Source organism: Mustela lutreola, chromosome 9 (assembly GCF_030435805.1).
Source record: "Mustela lutreola isolate mMusLut2 chromosome 9, mMusLut2.pri, whole genome shotgun sequence".
NCBI classification, from domain to species: domain Eukaryota; kingdom Metazoa; phylum Chordata; class Mammalia; order Carnivora; family Mustelidae; genus Mustela; species Mustela lutreola.
The window spans coordinates 78,610,171-78,625,173 of NC_081298.1; the positions used below are offsets into that span (position 1 = coordinate 78,610,171).

Genomic DNA, 15,003 nt, shown 5'->3' on the forward strand with positions numbered 1-15,003 from the left:
TCATAGCTGCTTCCGTTCTCCCCAGAATTCAGATGTCCGTGACTGTGGGGTTCTAGTATCTTTGCTGGCAGAGGAGAAAGCCAGTGGAGGCAAAGAAGTCTCAGAGGTGTCTGGGCTGTGGTCACTTTTTCCTATGTAACCATGGTGTTTTAAATCTAAGACTCAGTTCACATCTTTTGTCTGATTGACTTACCGAGAAAGAAAAGCCACATGGATGTGGTTTTTGTTTTGTTTTGTTTTGTTTTAATAGAAAGCTAAAGTTGAAGAAGTATTTGCTCTGACTTGATAGTCCTTTTGATACTTAATTGCCTCACATTTTTTCAGTACTGACAAGCTTTTTCATGAACACTGCACTTCGCAAAACTGTCCATCTTTATTTGGTAACTCTGTTATGCTTTGTCTTTGTAGGTACCCAAACGTCAACATTCACAATTTCACCACAAGCTGGCGGGATGGCATGGCCTTCAACGCACTGATACACAAACACCGGTAAGTCACCTCCTCATAAATCATACTAACAGTTTTGGGGTAGAATATTGACATTCTTCTGCCCCGATCTGGGTGACTTTTGACCCTCATATCCATTGCCTTAGATGTTGCACCACGGTGGGAATTCCTGCATTCCATGTGAGGAAAATATGAGAGAATATGTAAATTCTCCCAAACAAATCAGTTTGTCCGTTATCTTCTGTTCTCTGAATAAACTTGGCATGTTTGTTCAAAAATCAGATTTCATTGTTTGATGATTTATATTATAGAGTTTTACTTTGCTCAGTAAAGTGGTTTCTACCATTTCTGGAGTAATGCTGGTATGTCATTGGTCACATGTGTTCTTATGCCATGGTTTTTATCCTGTTCCGCTCTCATTCTGCATAGGCCTGACCTGATAGATTTTGACAAGCTAAAGAAATCCAATGCACACTACAATCTGCAGAATGCCTTCAACCTGGCAGAGCAGCACCTTGGCCTCACTAAACTGTTGGATCCAGAAGGTAAGGACTTGAGGGATGTAAGGTGAGACTTCCAACAGCATCTCTAGTAGTGAAGGGCTAGTAGAAAATCTGCTGTCGGTTTATTTGTGTAGTGTGCTTTGGGAATTGCTCAAGAGGAGCTTAATTTTGGTGTGGGAATTACTTGAGGATTTGTGCAAAGGATTATATTTGAAAAGGCCTTGAGAGTCAAGTATGATTTAAACATGTTGGGAAGTAGAGGGCTTGCTAGGCAGAGGCACTTGCCTGAGCAGAGGTGAAGAACCAGGAACGAGGAAGGCGTGTTTGGGGACTAACAGTTCACTGGGAATGGTGTTTAAAGTAATAATAGGAACTACCACTGGAAAGGTGGGTCGGGGCCTTATAGCTCAAAGTTTTTAAAGGTTATTCATCAGTCACTGAAAGTTCTTAGCAGCTGTTCTCAATGAAGGGAACCTGCCATAGTCTCTCAGTGAATGCTTATTGACTGGCATTCTTGCCAAGGTGGCAGGCAGCCTTGGAATGAGTGGGTACAGACCAGGGGGTTGGGGTGAGGGGCTTGTAGGAGGCTGTGCTCTGTTTGCTTTGAGTAAGAAGAGCTTAAGTGAGGAAGGTGCATCAGGAAATGGGAACATTTGGGTGAAAGAATTGGGACTCACAGTCCCTTCTTAGGGCTGACTGCCTGGAGGCACAACATCTGAGCTCTGCCTGGATCGACTCTGAGTCCTTACAGCAGGACCCCAAAGCCTGACTGCAGGTGACATGGAGCTAGACCTGTGTGGGGCATTCCCTCAGCTTATAGCTCCCTTACTTAACAAAGTCCTAATTCCAGGCTTTTTGCCGGAGCTGTCATAGGTACTTTTTCTTATTCTGAAAAGCATTTGAAATATAAGAGGATTTGTTTGTAGTACGGAGCTTTGTAGATCACAGCTCATAGCTGTGAGCAAATACCAGAGAGAGAAAACTGTGAGTGAAAGTTTAAAGTTCTTATAAATATAGAACAGGAAGTTCAACTCCCCAAGGGCAGATCGAGGTCATGAGGCTGCCAAGCAGGTTTGCTGTTTTCCAGTGCATTAGATTCACTGATATGTTCACTATCCCGGAAGCTGAGATAAAATTATCTTTGTGCTAACGCATTAAATGATCTCTTAATATAAACAGAAAACTAAAATTCCTTGGGGTGTGATTAATCTTCCGTCTTTACCCCTGTTTTACTATGGGAAGACATTCTTTCTCAGCCATAGCTCTTTGTGCTAAATTTATAACCTTTTTTTTTTTTTTTTAAATAACTTGCTCATTAGTTAATCTTTCTAATCCCTTCCCAGTATGAAAAAGGGATATATGTTCCTCAGATCACAAGACAAGGAACTAAAAAAAGGCCATTGATGTTACTTACGCTGTGGGTTGGATCTTGGTTATTAGTTGTCCTTAGCTATTGTTAGTTGCCCAGTGGCCCAGAGAGCATCAGCTAAGATACAGTTGCGGACAGGTTACAAAACCACAAGGTTTTTTGTCTGCTCTCATCTTCCCAGTTATGTCAACATATGTTTATTAGATTGCATACAGGACCAGCTTTGGGATTCCTCCATTTCCTTCTCCTTGGAGCATAGTTGGGTGGGGCCAAGCAGAAGCAGAGTTGGCCACAGGGACTACTAGGGTGGAAAGAGTAGCTGCTCTTCTGGCCCCCCCGTGCCATTGGCTGCCTCGGTGACACTGGGCAGGGCACTTTCCAGCCCTGTGCCTCAGTGTTCTCATCTTTAAGAGAAACAGTCCTGCCTCACACAGGGCTTCCAGGAAGATAGAAGGCATGCATGTGAGTGCATTCTGGAAAAGAACCTGATTATCAGTTAAGAGTCCTGCTGTGTATTCGCTTTTCTTTCTGTCCCAAGTCAAGAGTGTCACCCAGTATTGCCATACCTGCACCACTTGGCCTCTTCGTACGCTCATTGCCTCCCTTAGTGAATACTGACTGACTACCCTCGTTACACGAGACAGCACACCAGCAGTTTGAGAGGTGGAACAGCACAGGGCTTACTGAGGCACAAGCTTCTCACCCTTGGGGATGTAGTCTTACAAAACAAAGAAAATATGTGTAAGCAAATTATAGTACCTGGCAATGGGAAATTGTGAGTAAAGTGAAGGAGTATTGGAAATTGTGGCGTGTGTTTGTGGAGTGTTGGCTAGTCCAGGTTGTGTGAGAGTGTGCTTGAGAAGAAATAGTAGGCTATAGAATTAGTAGTGGCTCTTACAGGGAGCCTGATAAGTACTCAGTGGTTAGAAGGAAGGGAAGGAAAGTTAAGGCAGATTCTAGAGGATTAAGGGGCTTAGACTTTATTTTTGTAGATTGTAGGGCACTTTTGAGTAATTTTGAGCTTGGAGAAAGTGTGTTCGCAGCCATGCTTCTGGAAGATCAACCAGGGGCTGTGCATAAAGTGAATTGGGTAGTAGGGAAAGCCAGTGAGGAAGCTCTTGCTTCAAGTCTGCTTATGCAACCGTGAGAGTCTGAACTATGAGTGACAATAAAGATTCCATGGATAGAATCATCTGGACTCAGATTTGGTGACCAACTGAAGACCGGGTAACAAGAAGATAAGGATGTCCAAAGACTCAGTGACTGGAAGCGGGTCTGGTGGCATCAGCAGATAGGAGGAGTCAAGAAGCCCAAGCCCAGTTTGGGAGTGGACATAGGCAAGGAGATAAGCCTGCTGGTCTGGCAAGTAGTCACATCACTAAGAATGTTCCCTGAATTCTTACCGTGGTCCTCATTTTTCTCTAGAAGTTTTCTTCTTGGTAGCTTGGGATCCTAGAGAGGAAGGATCATGTCTCTTAAGACTTTTATGTTTTGTTGCATTGGTAGAAGGTATTTATGAATATTCGTATCATAAAAGTCAATGAAATGGTTCCATCTGCGTCAGACTTAAAATTAATACACCAAGGGCAGAGTTCTCCAATATAAACACTGGCCTGTTTCAGTGTTGAACAGTTGTTCTGGGTGGTCGCGCTGTGAGCAGAATACTGAACAAAACCTTCTTTGGGTTACAGATATCAGTGTGGACCACCCTGATGAGAAGTCCATTATCACTTATGTGGTGACCTATTACCACTACTTCTCTAAGATGAAGGCCTTGGCTGTTGAAGGAAAACGAATTGGAAAGGTGAGTTCACACCAGTTTTATAAGTTGTGAGACACGATTAAAGTTCTCATCTTAATGTAGCACCAACAAGCCCCTTTCCTCCCGTGCACTCATCAGTTCAGCCGGTAGCGGTTTGTGGTGGGCACCCCCAGAGGCAGGGATGTAGGCAGAAGCCTCTTCATCCCTAGGAGTGACAGGAAGTAGGAGCAGCAGCTACAGTATTTAGGGAGAGATTTGAGGAGCTTCTCAGACCCAGAGACTCTCCTCCCCTCAACCTTACCAGAAAATGGGGTGTTGGAAATCTGATAAGTTGGCTGATGTCACGGGCGTGAAATCCTACTTACTCAGTTGAAAAGGCCCCACTATTGCACTTTTTTAGTTTTCATTTGGCTAATGTTCACCTGCCATATATTCCTGAATACCTCAGACCAGGTGATACTGTCTTCTCATTGCAGCAAGAGTGGAAAATTCATGGGCATTCATGGGACAGCACCAAGCAACACAGAGCCCTTGTTGTTATTCTAGGAATTCTGGAGCTGAGGCCACAGGAGTCCTTCAGAATCTTAAACCCTTTGCCTGGAGGTTGGGAGGTTACCAAACCAATTACAGTTAAGCTGTCATTGCTTACAAGTAGTAGTTACAGTCTGAGTGCCTATTAACACACAGTTCCTTGAGTTTAAAATGCTTAGGCCAGAGTAGCCTAGAACTGTTCCTGAGCCAGTCATTAAGTGTGCCTCTGCTCCTATAGAGTTATAATCCTGTCTCCTATACTTGGCAATATGATCTTACTGTTCTGTTTTTCTCACTCTCATTTACAGGTGCTTGACAATGCTATTGAAACAGAAAAAATGATTGAAAAGTATGAGTCACTTGCCTCTGACCTTCTGGAGTGGATTGAACAAACCATCATTATCCTCAACAATCGCAAATTTGCCAATTCTCTGGTTGGGGTTCAACAACAGCTTCAGGCCTTCAACACTTACCGCACTGTGGAGAAACCGCCCAAGTAAGATGCAGATTGGATGCATTACCAGTTGCAGAGAGAGATGATGGCAGCCTCAGACTCCTGTTCTGACTTCATTGACCTCATCTTTTAATGAGTGCCTCTTACCAGGGGCCTGTCTTACTCCTTTTCATCTGACCCTGAGTGGCTGAGCTCTGTTACAAACCACGCCCTCTGTGAGCCCTTCCGAGCATTTTCTGCCCCTGGTCTCATGATACTGATACGTGAGACTCCTAAGAAGTGGTACAGGTCTCCGGTCCCCTTTTCCCAAACTCTTATGCCCAATGTGTTTCAGAATTCCTTACACTTTGGATTTTAGAGAAGTAGCTGAGTACCTGTATATAGTTTATTGTAAGACTCACAGTGGGCTTGAGACAGTAGCCCATTGTCAGGCCTACTAGCAAGTCTGTAGCAAAGTGTGTAACTACAACATGTTGAATAAAGGCAGACAGTAAATAGTTTTGTGTCTGTCTGTCCAGATCAGTTTTTGCTATCCCCCGAACTGATTTTTGACTTGTTTTTGAACATTGTAATTGTCACATAAGGATTATAGACCTTACCCCTTCTTAGAGTTCTAAAGTTATTCTTCCTTTTTCTATAACCCAGCTTAGTTGTGAATTCCTTTCTGCAGTCTCTGAAATCCATTGAAAGTTACACTAGGTAGTCATTTGAAGTGATTCTTGCTGAATATATTCAGCTGTGCTCTTTGAATGAAGTCCATTGTCCAGGATGTATAGTCTAAACTTTGAAGGAAGTGATTAGTAAAAGCACGGTATTGTGATTCCCCAAATATAAATCTCAGTGGCAGCAACCAGCCAACCCCACCAGAATTCACAGTTGGGTGCATTTTGCGGTCTATAATACCCAAAAAAACTAATGCACTGTGTTTTCTCCATAATGAGTTCCACATAAATCAGACCAGAGATAAATGGCTTTTAAAATTGTATGGCTGCGTTGAAAGGTTTTTTCCTCCAAAAGCAAATGAATTTTTGCCCTTGAAGGAACAGAAAACATATTTTTTTTCCCCTGTACTTAGGTTTACTGAGAAGGGGAACTTGGAAGTGCTGCTTTTTACTATTCAGAGCAAGATGAGGGCCAACAATCAGAAGGTCTACATGCCCCGGGAGGGCAAGCTCATCTCTGACATTAACAAGGTAAAGCTGATCCACCTGGTCCTGTGTGGGGCCTTGACCTTCTCTGTAAGCTTCAGGTTCTAGGTCTTGATTGCTGAGAGGGCAGTCTGAAAGGGTCCATCCTGGCCTGCTGAACTGAGGAGTGACAGCAGTGGCTCGGGTTTTGCAGAAGGTCAAGCAAATTCTTGTGGTGGGTTGGTCTATTAGAGTTTTGGAAGGGAATGTTAGATTTTATCAAACCAGTCTTGGCTTATTTTCTTTACCTTGCTACTCTCATCTGTCTAAGGCAGTCGACTGTAGCATCTTTAAGTTGCAGGAGGAAGAACCTGAAACCTTATTTCATATATCTGGAATCTCTAGGCGTTGGGGCTTAGGATTTTGGCTGTTTCTCTCAGAGAGGCTGTCCAACAGTTTCCATTTTGGTCTGTTTTGTCTGTAATTACAGAATTTGACAGTGGCCATTGTATCCAGATAGAAATTTGAAAAATCTAGAACTGTGGTCAGTTTTACACAATTAGATTATTTTAAGTGGAATTTTTAAAATGTAAGATATATTTCATAGAAATTAATTTACTGTGACACATTTGGTGAAGATTTTGAACAAAATGATCAGGTGTGTGAATTAAAAAACAGGTAGCTCAAAAAAAAGGTGGGGTGGGGTGCCTGGTTGGCTTAGTTGGAGAAAGTGTACATCTCATAATCTTGGGGTCATGAGTTTGGTCCCCACATTGGGCATAAAGATTACTTAAATAAATAAAATGTTAAAAATAAAAAAAATTTTTTTAAAGTGGCTCAGGATGGGATGACTAAGAGTTTGTAATATGATTTCTTTCTGAGAAATCATTTATCTTTTATATATCATCAGATCTGTTGAAGGTAATTACTTTGTTTCCTCTCAAAGTAAGAGATTTATAATTTAGTTATATTGCTCCTTATCTACACTGTTTTGTTTTCCAAATATAACACAGGGCTTAGATATAGACAGGAGAGAGTGTTCCCATGAGGCTAAACTGAGAGAAAACGGTTTTTCTCAAGGCTTAAGAGTCAGTGAGGGTGGAAATAGGATGTCCCTTTTACAAAGTTCTCAGGTCTTACTGAGAAGTCATAGCTGTTGACTGTAGCCAAGGAAAGTACATTGAGCATTGCAGAGAACTGTTCCTTTTGCCTCTGTAGGCCTGGGAAAGACTGGAAAAAGCAGAACATGAGCGAGAACTGGCTCTGCGGAACGAGCTCATCAGACAGGAGAAACTGGAACAGCTCGCCCGCAGATTCGACCGCAAGGCAGCTATGAGGGAGACCTGGCTGAGCGAAAACCAGCGTCTGGTGTCTCAGGTCCTGCTCTAGACCTCGTTCGGGGACCCACTCCCGGGGTCATCTAGAAACGTAGACCATCCTTGAGGGCCATAAGACAGCTGCTTATCAACACCTGCTGTTCTGAAGTAACTCGAGTCCTCTTGCTCACTTCCCATGAAGAGGATGTTTATCATTTCTATGTACTTGGTCTTCTGTTTGTCTGACTTTTCATAAATTTGGAAGCAGCTCAAGCAGAGTTTGTTTAGACCCAGTGAGTGAGTGTGAACTGCTCACATTTATGTAATGTTAGATGTTTCTCTTACCTTTCATCTTTGACCATCTGATCCTTCAAGGCAGTTGGACCGGTCACGAAAGAAGTAAAAAGTGACTTTCCCTTCTTGTGTTCACACAAACTGTCACCTGCTCCAGTCACAGAAGTATAAGGTGCTAGATAGAAGCTTGCACCCCTCTGTAAGACGAGTACTTGCTGATTTGCCTTGGGGAAGGCATCTGAGCTCTAGCGAGGAGTTTTAAGTGTCCTATAGAAGGCAGAGACCAGCAGCTGGCGGGGCTCAAGTCAGTGTGGCTTTAGGACCACACTGTGGTCCTAGATTGTGCTGAGATTCAACCTCTGTTTCTTTGTTCCAGTTGGATGGCTTTTTAATTTTGTGTGTGTGTGTTTTTTTCCCCCCATTTCTCTGTAGGACAACTTTGGTTTTGACCTTCCTGCAGTTGAGGCCGCCACGAAAAAGCATGAGGCCATTGAGACAGACATTGCCGCATACGAGGAGCGTGTGCAGGCTGTGGTTGCCGTGGCCAGGGAGCTCGAAGCAGAGAACTACCATGACATCAAGCGCATCACAGCAAGGAAAGACAATGTCATCCGGCTTTGGGAGTACCTACTGGAATTGCTCAAGGCCCGGAGACAGCGTCTCGAGATGAACCTGGGGTTGCAAAAGATATTCCAGGAAATGCTCTACATTATGGACTGGATGGACGAAATGAAGGTAGAACTTGAGTGATAGGAGGCCAGAGCTGATCCAGTGGGACGTCTCTTTCCTCCTCTCTCACCCCCCGCTGACTGCACAGCATCCAGGGTGCCCTCACTGCCCACTCTGTAAAGTCAAAGGGGGCCATATTACCTGTGGGAAGATTGTTAGATCAGGAGTTAAATGAGATAAAAGGTGTAAAAAAGTTGTATTGAAAACCAGTTCCATAGCTAGAGATCTGCCGCAGTAATTTAAATTTAATTCAGATCTGTTCCACCATAGGGAATCAATCAAATTAAGATTTTCTGTGTTTTTAGCTCTTGAGGGTTGAACCAGCTTTCTATGTCATTGATCTGTGTGTGAGTGGCTCGTTGAGGGGGGAATCCAGGAAGCTAATGTGGGCAGATGGGAGGAGAGGGGTAGGCAGTGTGGGCGGAATGTGTGTCGGGAACCAGGGAACCCGTGTTCACATTGTCATTGCTGGTTGCATGCAGTCTCCTTGAGCCTCCTTTCTTCGTTTTTAATCTGGGATCGCTCTAACCACCTCCCTCATTCGGTTACAGCGAGGGTAAAGTGTGGTAATAGGTGTACACATAGGATGGGACTGGCTGGAAAGGGCTGCCATTGCCAGTTTGTGCTTCCCCTTCCTTAATTAAGAGCCCTGAGCATAGACTTCCAAGCTTTCCTTCTGCCCAGGAAGAGACCTGCCATTGTGCCAGATCCCTGTGCCCGTTTGTGTTCTCTGTTACAGGCGGTAGAATGCTCATCCATGTCAAGTAGACCCCAGCTGGAAGTCATTTAGCTCCGAAGCTAGAACAGAACAGGGCAGTTTGCAGACAGTACAGTGAAGGCCCCTTTATCTCAGCGTGCTGCGTTCCCAAGCTTGACCTTCTGTGAGGGATTTCTTCCTGGGATATAAGCCCTCGTCTTTTGCTTAACCTCTTGAGCCATTCCTGGCAGAGGGATGGGGTCGCTTCGTCCCATCAGTTTGCCCTCTTATTGTCCTAGTTTTATGATGTTCTCAAGTATGGTCTGTGTTGACCTTTCAAAGTAGAAATGTTCATAAAATCTAGCAGTGAGGCACTTTTCATTTTAGAAATCATGTTGTACATTAAAGTTCATATTTTGGGCCAGAGACTTCCCTTAGAAGTAGGAGTGAAGTACACATTCCATCTGGAGAGGAAGTCAGATGAGGCCCTCAAATTGGGTTGATGGAAGGAAGAAAAGAAAGTGTTAGTGGACTCCCTCCTAAGCAGAAAGCCACCTGACCCTGTTTTTACTTGGTTAGAGATGTGGTTTATAAGCTTTCAACTAGATTCTTCTCCCATTGACAAGGTGAGTATTACCAAGGCACACCAATAAGCTTTTAGCTGAGGAAAACATCCTCAGAGGGGGTCAGCAACTCCTGGGAGATTTCTTTTAACTTTGAAATAACTACAGCGTTTCTGTCTTCTCTTCTGAAATATCGTTGCTGTGGCGGTTTCTTCTTCGAGCCCCAGTTAACATGTCCTGCTGGCCCTCATTCGTTTTTTTTCTATTCTGTTCTTAGTGTATTTTTGACCTGTTTATTCCAGGGTAGATAATCTTCACTTTATTGTGTCTCTCCTGATGCAGGCTTTCAGGTTTGTTTTTTGTTTTGTTCGATTTGCTTGTTGTTCTGCTCCCCTAGAGATGCAGGGAGGGTGGCTGGCTCTCAGCTTGTCCACAGAGTACAAGACACTGAAGTTAAGGTTGTCTGCACAGATGGGCCCTCTGTTTTCTCTGGTGCACAGGTGCTATTACTGTCTCAAGACTATGGCAAACACTTGCTTGGCGTGGAAGACCTGTTACAGAAGCACGCCCTGGTTGAAGCGGACATTGGCATCCAGGCAGAGCGGGTGAGAGGTGTCAATGCTTCTGCCCAGAAGTTTGCAACAGACGGGGAAGGTAAGAATGGACTGTGGTAGGCCTTACTTCCCCACCACCATGGCCATCTCTGTAGAAGTAGCTAAGTTGTCTGTGCCATTGGGGTTTTTGACATTCCTGTACCGTTGTAGGTTCCCAGTAGGTTTGTGGTGGGTACATGAGATGCAGGAGGGTAGCCTTCTGGATACTTACCTCGGTCAGCTTTTCTGAAGTGGACATGTATTTCCATTAAGTACTCCAGTACTGCTTGGTTTTGAGTGGCGGTATTCAGCAGTCAAACTTTGCCTAGACCACACTCGATGCATATCAGCACCGTGGTGTGGCTACTCAAACATCTCTTGGCTTTCACTTCTGGTGGTTATGTTTCTTTGTTTAAAGGATCTTGGAAGGATTTTGTTGTGTTTTTTATATTTGAGAAACAGTTAAATGCAGCTGACCTTTTTCTTACAATGTATATACTTTTTTTTGGTTCATGAATGATCACTTTGCCCTTGGGTCAAAAAATAACACTACCTACCTCCAGGCAAGGCCCTGGGAGGTTCTCCATTGCCTTATCACATGGCTCTGCACTGAGAGTGAAGCTGGTAATCTAGTGGTGAGAAAACGGGCATAACTCACTACTTCAAATGGGCAGGGGCCTGTGCTTTAACTCTCCGACTTCCACATTCCTTCCATGCATTAAATAGGTTACAAGCCCTGCGACCCTCAGGTGATCCGCGATCGCGTGGCCCACATGGAATTCTGTTACCAAGAACTCTGCCAGCTGGCAGCTGAGCGCCGGGCCCGTCTGGAAGAGTCCCGCCGCCTCTGGAAGTTCTTCTGGGAGATGGCGGAAGAGGAGGGCTGGATACGGGAGAAGGAGAAGATCCTGTCCTCGGACGATTATGGGAAGGACCTGACCAGCGTCATGCGGCTGCTCAGCAAGCACCGGGCGTTCGAGGATGAGATGAGCGGCCGCAGCGGCCACTTCGAGCAAGCCATCAAAGAAGGTGAAGACATGATTGCGGAGGAGCACTTCGGGTCAGAGAAGATCCGAGAGAGGATCCAGTACATCCGGGAGCAGTGGGCCAACCTGGAGCAGCTCTCGGCCATTCGCAAGAAGCGCCTAGAGGAGGCCTCGCTCCTGCACCAGTTCCAGGCGGATGCCGACGACATCGACGCTTGGATGCTGGACATCCTCAAGATTGTCTCCAGCAACGATGTGGGCCACGACGAGTACTCCACACAGTCTCTGGTCAAGAAGCACAAGGACGTGGCGGAGGAGATCGCCAACTACAGGCCCACCATCGACACGCTGCACGAGCAGGCCGGTGCCCTGCCCCAGGAGCATGCCGAGTCTCCAGACGTGAGGGGCAGGCTGTCAGGCATTGAGGAGCGGTACAAGGAGGTGGCTGAGCTGACACGGCTGAGGAAGCAGGCACTGCAAGACACACTGGCCTTGTACAAGATGTTCAGTGAGGCTGATGCCTGTGAGCTCTGGATCGACGAGAAGGAGCAGTGGCTCAACAACATGCAGATCCCAGAGAAGCTGGAGGACCTGGAGGTCATCCAGCACAGGTGAGTGGGAGCGCTGTCCTTGCTACAGGGCCACCAGCGTCCCCTCGCTACCACCCAGGACCCAGCATCTGAGTACCCTGTTGAATTGTTTTCCAGATTCGAGAGCCTCGAACCGGAAATGAACAACCAGGCTTCCCGGGTTGCCGTGGTGAACCAGATTGCACGGCAGCTCATGCACAGTGGCCACCCAAGTGAGAAGGAAATCAAAGCCCAGCAGGACAAACTCAACACGAGGTGAGCGTGCAGTCTGCACCAGGCTGGCTCCCTGTGTGCTGGACCAGGGAGGGCGAGGTCACTGGTGAGCCTTGCTGTCAGGAATTTCCCAGACGGGGTCACTGATAAGATGGCCCTGATGTCACAGCATTGGCATCTGCCTTTCAACACAGCCTGGTTTTGCAAGAAGTGTCCTTTAGGGTGATGTCATTCAAGGTAGCCTGGCACCTGCCTGCCTGTCCCCACATCAGAAGTTAAGGTGTTAGTGTGAGACCTGTGCCCAGCGTGGAGGACCAGGGCATCATGGTGATACTGCTATTGTCTCTTTTGAGATGATTTCTGGAACATAATTTTAGCATATTTTAGACGTACTTAGGGAGTAGAAGTCCTGGTTATCAAGTTAGACCTTTGTCCTGATGTTATCTTTCTGTTGAATAAACACATTTGAGTAGGTTGTGGTAGCCTTGGTTCTGAAGGGGACTGTCAGGCATGTTTGGGTTTGGAAAATGTTCATTAGGTGTAGTTCAGAGATAAAGTAAAAAGCATGTAGCAGAAATGGAGTTACAGAAAGTAACCAACTCTGGGGTACAGATGTGCTGTCCACCCTGGAACTCCTTGAACAAGTGCCTCTTCGTGTCAGGCTTTTTCCAGATTATATCACATCTTTGAGTTGTTTCGATAATTTGGGGTACATGTACTGAGTGAGATGATTTTCCAAAAAGCATTTGTTCTCATAGCATAGGGGGAGAGAAAAAATGATAGCTTTGACCTTGACTGTTAATGTCACCATGGAGCCATGAGCTGTCAGCCCATCTCTGACGTGGTTCTCTCTGTGCCTTTGTGCCCATAGGTGGAGTCAGTTCCGAGAGCTGGTGGACAGGAAGAAGGACGCTCTTCTCTCTGCCCTGAGCATACAGAACTACCACCTTGAGTGCAATGAAACCAAATCCTGGATTCGAGAGAAGACCAAGGTCATCGAATCCACCCAGGACCTGGGCAACGATCTGGCCGGCGTCATGGCCCTGCAGCGCAAGTTGACCGGCATGGAGCGGGACCTCGTGGCCATCGAGGCAAAGCTGAGCGACCTGCAGAAAGAGGCCGAGAAACTCGAGTCCGAGCACCCCGACCAGGCTCAGGCCATCCTGTCTCGGCTGGCCGAGATCAGCGACGTGTGGGAGGAGATGAAGACCACCCTGAAAAACCGCGAGGCCTCCCTGGGAGAGGCCAGCAAGCTGCAGCAGTTCCTGCGGGACCTGGACGACTTCCAGTCCTGGCTCTCCCGGACCCAGACGGCCATCGCCTCTGAGGACATGCCCAACACCCTGACCGAGGCAGAGAAACTCCTCACACAGCACGAGAACATCAAAAACGAGATTGATAACTACGAGGAGGACTACCAGAAGATGAGGGACATGGGCGAGATGGTCACCCAGGGACAGACCGACGCCCAGTACATGTTTCTGCGGCAGCGGCTGCAGGCCCTGGACACTGGGTGGAATGAGCTCCACAAAATGTGGGAGAACAGGCAGAATCTCCTTTCCCAGTCACATGCCTACCAGCAGTTTCTTAGGGACACGAAGCAGGCCGAGGCCTTCCTTAACAACCAGGTACTGCTCCTCAAGTTCCTTTGCTTTCCTTCCTGGGAGAGCAGGTCCTGCTTGTCCTTTGGAACTTTCTACCCAGGCTGCTGGTCCAGAGCAATCCTGTGTGAAAACGGGATAATTGAGGGGCTTTACACCCCAGACTTCCAAGGCATTGAAACCCATCCCAAAGTAGGGGATGGGAGCTGAAGGCTCCTGCGGGAGTGTCTTGCCCTGCACAGTAGCATTCTGTTTCAGCCGCTTTCGAGGCTCTCTTGTGTTCATAGCATGTCCTCATAGTATTGCATTAGATTGGCAATATTCTGTAAGGCAGTAATCCAGTTTGAGATGAATTGACAAGTGCACTAGGGGATTTTTTGGTTTGTTTGTTATTTGTTTGTTTTTCCTTTTCTTTCTTCTTTTCTTTCCTTCTTTTTTTTTTTTTTTTTTTTTTTTGATGGGGGAACTAAGTGGCTCTTGCTCTTGAAGAGTCAGTAATTCTCCCAATGACACAAGGCAAAAACTAGAGAAAGAAAATGGCTGAAGATGGTGGCCAGTAATCAGGGTTGTTCATTTCTTTTCAAGAGAGAGTTTGAAGAGTATGTTGCCACTAGGTGGTGGGCACATAAGGGGACCCTGGTGGCTGATGCATAAAGCACTGCTTGGTTTCCTCACGTACTTTGGGAAAAAATTTAGCCATTGAACTACTGAAGGAAATTTCATTCCTTATGGGGTCTCACTAGTTGTTTTTTCCTCTGGACCTTTTGTTTTCTCTGATTCAGTAGATTAAGTATAGTGGAGCAAGTGTTATAAAGTATGTGTTGCATGGAAATTTAGGACTAGGGAAGAGTGCTTTTGTTATTCTGAAAACGAGTTGTATTTCATAGTTTTTCATCCTGCTGTGATTTTGGTTCTCTCTCTTGGAAAAAGGAGTATGTTTTGGCCCACACTGAAATGCCCACCACCTTGGAAGGAGCTGAAGCAGCTATTAAAAAACAAGAGGACTTCATGACCACCATGGACGCCAATGAGGAGAAGATCAACGCTGTTGTGGAGACGGGCCGGAGGCTGGTGAGCGATGGGAACATCAACTCTGATCGCATTCAGGAGAAGGTGGACTCCATCGATGACAGGTATGGCACCCTGGGGCTCCTGAGGGAGTCTGGCACCCTGAGACTCCCAAGCTTCTGAAGATTTAGTCCCAAGTCGTTGGGACTGTGGGTATAAC

The 15,003-nt window shown here is 46.0% G+C and overlaps 1 protein-coding gene across 5 annotated transcripts in view; it reads left to right on the forward strand.

The window, feature by feature from the left end:
* SPTBN1 (spectrin beta, non-erythrocytic 1) overlaps window positions 1–15,003 on the forward strand; it is a 195,302-nt gene that overhangs the window by 140,817 nt on the left and 39,482 nt on the right. For all 5 annotated transcript variants that reach the window (XM_059187673.1, XM_059187669.1, XM_059187670.1 and 2 more), the window contains 12 exons: window positions 409–489; window positions 877–992; window positions 4,011–4,123; window positions 4,921–5,108; window positions 6,142–6,259; window positions 7,412–7,570; window positions 8,236–8,538; window positions 10,293–10,446; window positions 11,112–11,982; window positions 12,079–12,216; window positions 13,046–13,802; window positions 14,706–14,908. In XM_059187673.1, coding sequence (XP_059043656.1) covers window positions 409–489; window positions 877–992; window positions 4,011–4,123; window positions 4,921–5,108; window positions 6,142–6,259; window positions 7,412–7,570; window positions 8,236–8,538; window positions 10,293–10,446; window positions 11,112–11,982; window positions 12,079–12,216; window positions 13,046–13,802; window positions 14,706–14,908 — 3,201 coding nt within the window. The remainder of the gene's footprint in view (window positions 1–408; window positions 490–876; window positions 993–4,010; window positions 4,124–4,920; window positions 5,109–6,141; window positions 6,260–7,411; window positions 7,571–8,235; window positions 8,539–10,292; window positions 10,447–11,111; window positions 11,983–12,078; window positions 12,217–13,045; window positions 13,803–14,705; window positions 14,909–15,003) is intronic.